The sequence below is a fragment of the Diaphorina citri genome, unplaced genomic scaffold, assembly GCF_000475195.1.
Source record: "Diaphorina citri unplaced genomic scaffold, Diaci psyllid genome assembly version 1.1 scaffold1251, whole genome shotgun sequence".
Lineage (NCBI taxonomy): Eukaryota > Metazoa > Arthropoda > Insecta > Hemiptera > Psyllidae > Diaphorina > Diaphorina citri.
The window spans coordinates 99,202-108,348 of record NW_007378680.1 but is presented as its reverse complement, the minus strand read 5'-3'; the positions used below and the strand labels follow the sequence as shown (position 1 = coordinate 108,348).

General features: G+C 41.4%; 1 protein-coding gene across 1 annotated transcript; it reads right to left on the bottom strand.

The window, feature by feature from the left end:
- Positions 1-55: 55 nt before the first annotated feature.
- On the bottom strand, positions 56-8,818 carry LOC103514974. Its single transcript, XM_008479890.2, is given in 10 exon segments — positions 56-309; positions 1,265-1,302; positions 1,351-1,431; positions 1,652-1,824; positions 2,211-2,333; positions 2,967-3,346; positions 3,348-3,458; positions 3,549-5,184; positions 7,516-7,776; positions 8,572-8,818. Coding segments are annotated over 9 exon segments (3,000 nt in total). The 5' UTR covers positions 7,720-7,776; positions 8,572-8,818.
- Positions 8,819-9,147: the final 329 nt, after the last annotated feature.

Below are 9,147 nucleotides of genomic sequence, written 5' to 3'. Positions count from 1 at the left end.
TACCGGTAAATCGTGAACTTTGACGTCACGGCATACGCTCCCGTAGGCGATGACGTCACATCAAATGTCCCGAGGCCAGCAGGGGCGGCAGGGGGGTGAACGCGTTTCGTTTGACATGCTTAATATTAACTTCCAGGCATGCGAACGCCGCCACGGATAGTAGAAGCGTGACAGTGAGCGCGTAGAATTTGACGCCATTACAAACACCCTCGTGTAGACCAAAGGAGAGGGCGAGTCCAAGGTAGCGGAAGAAGTGGCTGTGCGCGAACGGCCCTTGCCAGTATTCGGGATAGAGGTCGAACAGAACGTCTGGGGAGAAGAGAACAATTGAAATATCTAGGTAAGTTTGTTTGATTGTTCTTTTTTTTTTATCCATCGAATCCAATAAATCCGAATTATTCGGGATAGAGGTCGAACAGAACGTCTGGGGAGAAGAGAACAATTGAAATACCTAAATAAGTTTGTTTGATTGTTCCTATTCGGGATAGAGGTCGAACAGAACGTCTGGGGAGAAGAGAACAATTGAAATACCTAAATAAGTTTGTTTGATTGTTCCACCACATAATGTCCACTGTTTACCCCACCCCATCTTGTTACAAGGACCCTAAGAAATCAAGATATAGTAAACTCCTTTTCGTAGGCGAAACTTCATACAAAATCAAAAACACCATTGAAACCAACGACAGGAAAATTGCATTTTATCCCAACCCAGGATTAGGACGTATGATTTTCAATAGGAAAGACATTTTACCCAACAAAAATAAAAATAGAATTGGAACAAGCTCACCCATAGGACTCCATGGCAGGATACCACGTTTCACAATTTGAAATGGTGAGACAACGACTTGAAATGGGTAGGTACCTATACGGAAACCCACTGAATATAAAAAAATTAATTCACTGAATAAATGGATTTCAAGATAATTAAATCAGACATATGTTTTCAAAAGAGCAAAAAAATTTCAAAGAAATCGATCATGTAGGCACCTAATAGAAAATTGAGATTATTTTATCAAAGATAATATTTAATCAACCAATCAGAATGCAGCAGTAGGCATCCACAACGGAAACCGACCGATCCTAGCCTAGTGGTTGAGGGTCGATGGTTTTGTATAAATAATTTTTGATAACATTCTAGCCTCGAAAATTTCAGGCGTATATAAATAAGCAGGATGTTCCAGGCTCCGTTGTGAACACATTGGTGCGAAGGTCGATGATCTTGACGGGGGTTGAACAAGATAAACCACTGTAGTAATGTACTTACTCATCACGTAGAGTCGTTTCACATGTTGTAGAAGCATACTTACTCATAACGTAGAGTCGTTTCACCTGTTGTAGAAGCATACTTACTCATAACGTAGAGTCGTTTCACCTGTTGTAGAAGCATACTTACTCATAACGTAGAGTCGTTTCACCTGTTGTAGAAGCATACTTACTCATAACGTAGAGTCGTTTCACATGTTGTAGAAGCATACTTACTCATAACGTAGAGTCGTTTCACATGTTGTAGAAGCATATTTACTCATAACGTAGAGTCGTTTCACATGTTGTAGAAGCATACTTACTCATCACGTAGAGTCGTTTCACATGTTGTAGAAGCATACTTACTCATAACGTAGAGTCGTTTCACATGTTGTAGAAGCATACTTACTCATAACGTAGCGTCGTTTCACATGTTGTAGAAGCATACTTACTCATAACGTAGAGTCGTTTCACATGTTGTAGAAGCATACTGAGTGTGAACGCGGCCACAGACTGAAGTACGGAGGAGCTTAGTAGTACCATAGGAATATTGACGGTACCAATCACACAGGAGACGTACGACTGAAACACAAACAATGGAATAGTTTAATAATAATAATAACTGCTCGCATAGGACTGAAAAGTCCCTTTACTCGAGCAGTAGGCTACTACTAAACATTATTGTTCAAATTATATTGAGGATAAAATTCCATACCTCGGCTGGGATTGAACCCACGCCCTCCTCTTTACCAGGCGAGCGCCTTAACCACTACACCACCTAGGCAGTTTAATAACTGAGGGACCAAGGATGTCCTAAACTTTTTAGCCCCCCGTTTGTCAAATAAAATTTCCCCATAAATAAACGCTTCTCGGCCTTTAGGTTAAGTGGACGTGGCTAAGCCTTTAGAGAATTTAGAGTACATAGGATGTATCAAAAAATAACTCTTAGAAGCATACTTACTCATAACGTAGAGTCGTTTCACATGTTGTAGAAGCATACTGAGTGTGAACGCGGCCACAGACTGAAGTACGGACGAGCTTAGTAGTACCATAGGAATATTGACGGTACCAATCACACAGGAGACGTAAGACTGAAACACAAACAATGGAATAATTTAATAATAATAATAATAATAACTGCTCGCATAGGACTGAAAAGTCCCTTTACTCGAGCAGTAGGCTACTACTAAACATTATTGTTGTCAAATTCTCAAATTATATTGAGGATAAAATAAATAAAATTCCATACCTCGGCTGGGATTGAACCCACGCCCTCCTGTTTACCAGGCGAGCACCTTAACCACTACACCATCGAGGCAGTTTAATAACTGAGGGACCAAGAATGTCCTAAACTTTTTAGCCCCCCGTCCGTCAAATAAAATTTCCCCAAAAATAAACGCTTCTCGGCCTTTAGGTTAAGCGGACGTGGCTAAACCTTTAGAGAACTTAGAATACATAGGATGTATCAAAAAATGAACTCACTACGTGAAAAGAGCGAGAAATGTGCGGTTACTTACAGGAATCAAAATTAACTTGACGACCTACTTTGTGTAAGTCGTTAGTTGTAAAAGTGCATCCTCAATCCCTATTCCTGAAACCAAATTGTTGTTACAGGAATCAAAATTAACTTGACGACCTACTTTGTGTAAGTCGTTAGTTGTAAAAGTGCATCCTCAATCCCTATTCCTGAAACCAAAATGTTGTTTAGAGCTACTCAATCTCACCTTCATGAAGTCAGAATACATGAAGCCCTGCTCCAATCCGATGAATAGTGACAGCGGTGCCGTCAGTTGTAACTTGGAATCCTTAACAGCCATCTCCACATAACGGAAGTACGTGCTATAGATGGAACATATCCTCAACCGCTTCACACCAGGCGTCTTGAAGTTGAATGAGTTCTTAATCCTATCGATGAAGATGATGGAGAGAATCACACTGATGATGGTGACACCCAGGTAGATGCTGAGCAGCAAACTGTTCGCCTTACAAGGCAACATGGAGTAGGATATGCTGGTGAGGAAATTGTTAACACGATCTATATGTGTTTCGTTCGGGTTGCCAGAGAGTATCTCACTCAAATCACTCGACATGTCGACATGGCTAAGGCAACATGGAGTAGGATATGCTGGTGAGGAAATTGTTAACACGATCTATATGTGTTTCGTTCGGGTTGCCAGAGAGTATCTCACTTAAATCACTCGACATGTCGACATGGCCTTTGCCAACCTTTAGGGGTAGGATAGCTAGTTCAATAGAGAACACAGCAAATGGCATTTTACCTGTAGGTACAGTACCAGCGACATGGCCCTCCTCCAGCTCAGGCAGATAGGACCAGATGACCGGACAGTATGCACTGCCACATACCTTCTCCCCAGAGTCCTTGTACTGGAACAGATAGTCTATGTTGTAGTTGTTCAAGTTAGCATGCAACACGACGAATGTAAGAATGCCTCCGAGCATAACACCAATGTCCTGGGATAAGATATACAGCCGGAGTAACTGCTGGAGGATGCAGAACTGAGCAATGAGGAAGTCTTCATTCGCGTTGGATAACACCATGGAGAACTTGTTAGCGAGAGTCACCAGGAATTGAATCTTAGCCTGAGACAGAATCCCAATGAATAGACCAAACATGGAATACGTCACAGCAAGGATGTACACGTTGGGGAAGTAGTGGGAACTGATGAAGATGCATACAATGACGTAACACTGAATGAAGCATGACTTGATGCCAAACTTCTGTACATAGAACGGGGCGTAGATGGTGGAGATGGCACCCACGAAGAAGAGAAGTGCAAGGAGAAGACTACCATTGTCTACGTTATGGATTGTTCTGTACATATCCTCATCTGTGCTCAGACTATTAGCTTCCTTCTCATCCTCTGTATGGTTATGGATTTGGTTTGGAAGTCTTTCTACCATCTGCTTGGCTGATACTTGGTTTCTTTTAACTATTTTCATCATTGTCACTGGTCCTCGCTTTACACCATCAGGTGGTGACTTCTTCACTTTGTTTGTTGATTGTTCATGTGGCAGTTGATGTGTTTGTGATAGTTGTTCAATGGATTCCACCCCATTTGTTTTATGACTTACATTGGTACGAGGTGAACTATTTACATCTGTGGTATTAGATTGACTAAGTTGAGCTTCTAGTTTTGTTATGACTTTGGACTTTATATCACTTTGTGTTTGGTTCTTGTCACTGGCGCTCACCCTTCTCTCATGATTGTTGACATCTTTCTCTTCTATTAGAAGTCCATTATCTTCTCGTGAGCTCCTCAGTGTCTCTTGGTTGACATCGGTCTCATTGTGTGTTTTATATTTCACCTTGAAGTACGTTTCGTTTGTCCTGTACTGTTGCATCCAGTAAGGATACGCTGTGTTCTCTCTACTATGGGTGTCTTGCTCACTATCGCGTTCAGTCTTTGTTTCACGAATATGTTTGATATCTCTCTTGGCTCGTCGTGGTTCATCGGCAAACTGGTAAGCCACTTCGCTTTCCCTCCGGTCCGGGTTTTGCCAGATGCTCTGGTTGTTGATCAGATACACAGGCGGTTCATGACTCCATGGTGTGGCGTCATAGATGTTAAAGTTGGTGTGTCCCACGGCATAACTACCGCCCCAGATACTAAGGGAACTCTGTAGTGTGTACAGGGGTATGAGGGCCGCTGTGATCATCGCGTGACCCAGACAGAGGGCGGTGAAGTTCTTGCAGAGTTTCTTGGAAGAGTATACGGGTCCGATGTTGGGTTGCGTTGAGCGCACCACATTGATGAGGCGTTTGACGGAGGAGGTGCCGATGGTGGACCCCCCGGACGTGGACATGGAGTCACGGTGATGTGTCTTGCTGATGTTGGTCACCAGAGGGTGCTGGATGTGAGGATGATGGCGGTGGTGATGATGACATGTGGAGCGAGTGGAGAGGGGAGAGAATGCAGACTCCTGGAAACAGAGGAGATCAAGTAAGCTCTCAGTTTATAGTTTATGACATTATGTCACAGAAGATATAACCAGGTCGCAGTGACAAATGGCGCTTATTAAAGCCGATGGCCCTACCTATACCAATACCAAGGTCTAACTTACTAACTCCACGATTTTTTCATGTACCATAACTAACAAATTCTTTAAAATCCCTCTAAATACTTGTGAGCTTTTATGGAACATAACTGTCTTCTCATTAGTCCGTCCTTCCTTTATTATTACAATATAGTAATAAAAAAGTATAAGGGACGGACTATTGTATTCTTTTTTTTCTTGTTTTATTTCATCTAGAACTAGGTATCTAACAGTTTATCCAATTTTAATGAAATATATAACCAGGTCGCAGTGACAAATGGCGCTTATTAAAGCCGATGGCCCTAAATATACCAATACCAAGGTCCAACTTACTAACTCGACGATTTTTTCATGTACCATAACCAACAAATTCTTTAAAATTCCTCTAAGTACTTGTGAGCTTTTATGGAACATAACTGTCTTCTCATTTTTTTCTTGTTTTATTTAATCTAGAACTATCTAACAGTTTATCCAATTTTAATGAAATTTGGCAAACATGTTCAGCACATAGAGGAAATTTTCTCTTTAGGGTTTGGGATCGTGCATTCGGAGCCCTCCGCCCTGTCGGGATTCTTTTGAGCCTTTGTAACGAAGTGGATCCGCGATGGCCGACTCACATTGATTTGGGCTGCACTAATTTGCTTCTCTCCTATCCATAACATCGATACCTCCATGATGAATCTTTGTGCTCGTTGTATTATGGTTATTGGGCGACCAGTGTCGTGGAACGTATGTGATTCTGAGGTTCCCCTTTTAGAAAATTTTGATCACTTCTCTTTGATTTTCCCTTGCCAAATCTTTATTGGTGAGTTGAGTTTTCCATCATTGAGAAGTTTGGAAGTCACTAAACCTTGATTCTTCGGTTTGAATTCATCTGAAGAGGCAATTATTGAATTTAACAGTTCGGGTTCCACCTTAACCTCCGTCACTGATCTCAAGATCAGAAAGCTCCTCAAAAATCTTGTCTCGAACAGTTCAAACTTTCTTTTCTGTTCAGCCGTCAGACCCAACGTTTCGATCGCATTTTGATTCATTTTCTGCGCCATTTCCGGGATCCCAGCCATTTTCACAAGGGAGTTTTATAGCCTGTAAAGGTGAGTTGATCATATTGTCATCAAATGATTTCCTTTCAAATTGTGGTTCTTGAAATATCCTGAAAGTATCAACTTTCAGTAGGTAATATTTTATATTGGGTTGGAGTTCACTTGAAACCACATGGTCTTCATTTGTAGTTAATTCATGTGAATTCGTTACAGGCTTCATGGATATGGATTATCATTCCGACGGAATTCACTGCCCAACAATGCTGGGCTAAGTTGGGATAACCAGCAGCAACTTCCAAACTCTCTAAAAATGGGTTAAGTTAGCAATTGCTGGGTGGCATGTGCCCCAAAATGCCACCTAGTCAATATTCTCATACTGATGTCTCCGTCAATTCCTCATACTGATGTCTCCGTCAATATTCTCATATTGATGTCTCCGTCAATATTCTCATGTTGATGTCTCCGACGTGGACATGGAGTCACGGTGATGTGTCTTGCTGATGTTGGTCACCAGAGGGTGCTGGATGTGAGGATGATGGCGGTGGTGATGATGGCATGTGGAGCGAGTGGAGAGGGGAGAGAACGCAGACTCCTGGAAACAGAGGAGAATCAAGTAAGCTCTCAGTTTATGACTTTATGTCACAGAAGATCTAACCAGGTCGCAGTGACAAATGGCGCTTATTAAAGCCGATGGCCCTACTTATACCAATACCAAGGTCCAAGTTACTAACTCCACGATTTTTTCATGTACCATAACTAACAAATTCTTTAAAATCCCTCTAAGTACTTGTGAGCTTCTATGGAACATAACTGTCTTCTCATTTTTTTTTCTTGTTTTATTTAATCTAGAACTATCTAACAGTTTATCCAATGACATTTGATGACATTTGGCAAACATGTTCAGCACATAGAGGAAATTTTCTCTTTAGGATTTGGGATCGTGCATCCGGAGCCCTCCGCCCTGTCGGGATTCTTTTGAGCTTTTTACATATTTTTCGTCATAGCTTCCAAACGGTTACTCCGCTTTTGATGAACTTTGGCAAACACGTTCAGCCCAAAAAAACACCTCTTACCTACCTTACGAGTAAGTGCAAAATCTCCGCCATCCCAATGAATATAGGTACCACAGGTTTTTCTTCTCAGTTACACGTGGTAAGCTCAGGACACCACTCACCTTAATCAGTTTCATATCAATAGGCTGGTTCACACTGTACTGCTTGTTGCTCCCGGCGCTACGGGTCGCTCGTAGCGGTCGATGCGTGAGCTGAAACTCCTCCTCGCCGCTGCACTGACTGCCGGAGCGGCATTGGTGGCGCTTCTGTGTGTCGAGGGTGTCTTCGGAGCGGCCGATGGCGGTCAGGTTGGGCAGACTTCCCATGCTGGCGCCCCCGTGACGAGCAATGGCGGTTGAGAGTTGCACAGTCGCCGTGATCTTCTGTGGGAGATATTATTATGTACATGAGATAATTCATCCAAGGATATTGTTGAGGAAGGGCTAGCAGAAGAAGAAGAAAGTCAGCCCAAAGCAATCACCCTAGTGTCCCTAGTTAAGGCTGATTGAGTGGCTGACGATAAACACCGACGGGAAGGTACACGGGAAAAGGCGAAGAAAAAGAAGGGCTAAAAGATGAAAATCAGGTTCTGTGTAAAACAGATTGGTCTGATGCATCGTCTGGCTGGGGAATTTTAAACAGGCAGTATACCAGCTTAGTCTGGCTGGGGTTTCAAACAGGGAGGTACCTAACAGCTTGATATTTCCCTTGCTAAGGAAACAGGAAAGGTTAAGAGCGAGGGGCTTCCACTAAAAATTTGCAGCCAAAACCAAATGTCAGCCCAGAGGAATCATCCTAGGACTGATTGAGAGGCTGACGAAAAACGCCGACCCCGTCTGAATACGGGAAAAGCGAAGTAAAATAAGAAGTTGGTAATAAGAAGGTACCTATAGTAATGGTAGTAAATAAGGAGGTACCTATATAGTAATGGTAGTAAATAAGGAGGTACCTATATAGTAATGGTAATAATAAGAAAGTACCTATATAGTAATGGTAGTAAATAAGGAGGTACCTATATAGTAATGGTAAATGGTAATAATTAATAATAATAAAGTACCTATAGTAATGGTAATAATAAGAAGGTACCTATATAGTAATTGTAGTAAATAAGGAGGTACCTATATAGTAATGGTAATAATAAGAAAGTACCTACCTATAGTAATGAAATGCGCTGTTACCTGATTGCACTGATGTCCTCTGGGTTCACGTGTGGAAAGATTTCTCAGTACATTTCCCGAAATCTCTGTTTTCTACAACCATACTTCTTGCAGCTACTCCTTCCATAGTTTCGGATGCGGCGCGTATTCTTAGAGTAAATCGAGACACATAAGACTTGCCTTCCAATTCCGAAGGCATATCGAAGATGAGGTATAAATTGATAAAAAGTTAATAATAAATAAGTAATAAAGAAATTATTCGTAATGTCTTTGAAAAAAGAAAAGAAAATCGCGTGCAATATAAAATCAATCAATAACTTCTCAGTAAAATATTAGGAGGTATTAAAATTCTTGGAGGGTTGTTAAGATGTTAAAATTGTTAAGAACAAAAGAAACAAAGTGTTAGTTTAAAAGCCATCATGACAAAAGATTTAATTATCAGATTATTATTTTTTTCCCAGAGAAAGATTCTAAAATTGAAAGAAAAAGAGAGGGAGAGGATTTTTTTAACAGAGATTTGATAGAGGGAACTGTAACTGCTAGGGTCTTATCATCATGGATTCAAGAGAGAAGGAAGACAGGATAGGAGAAAGCCAG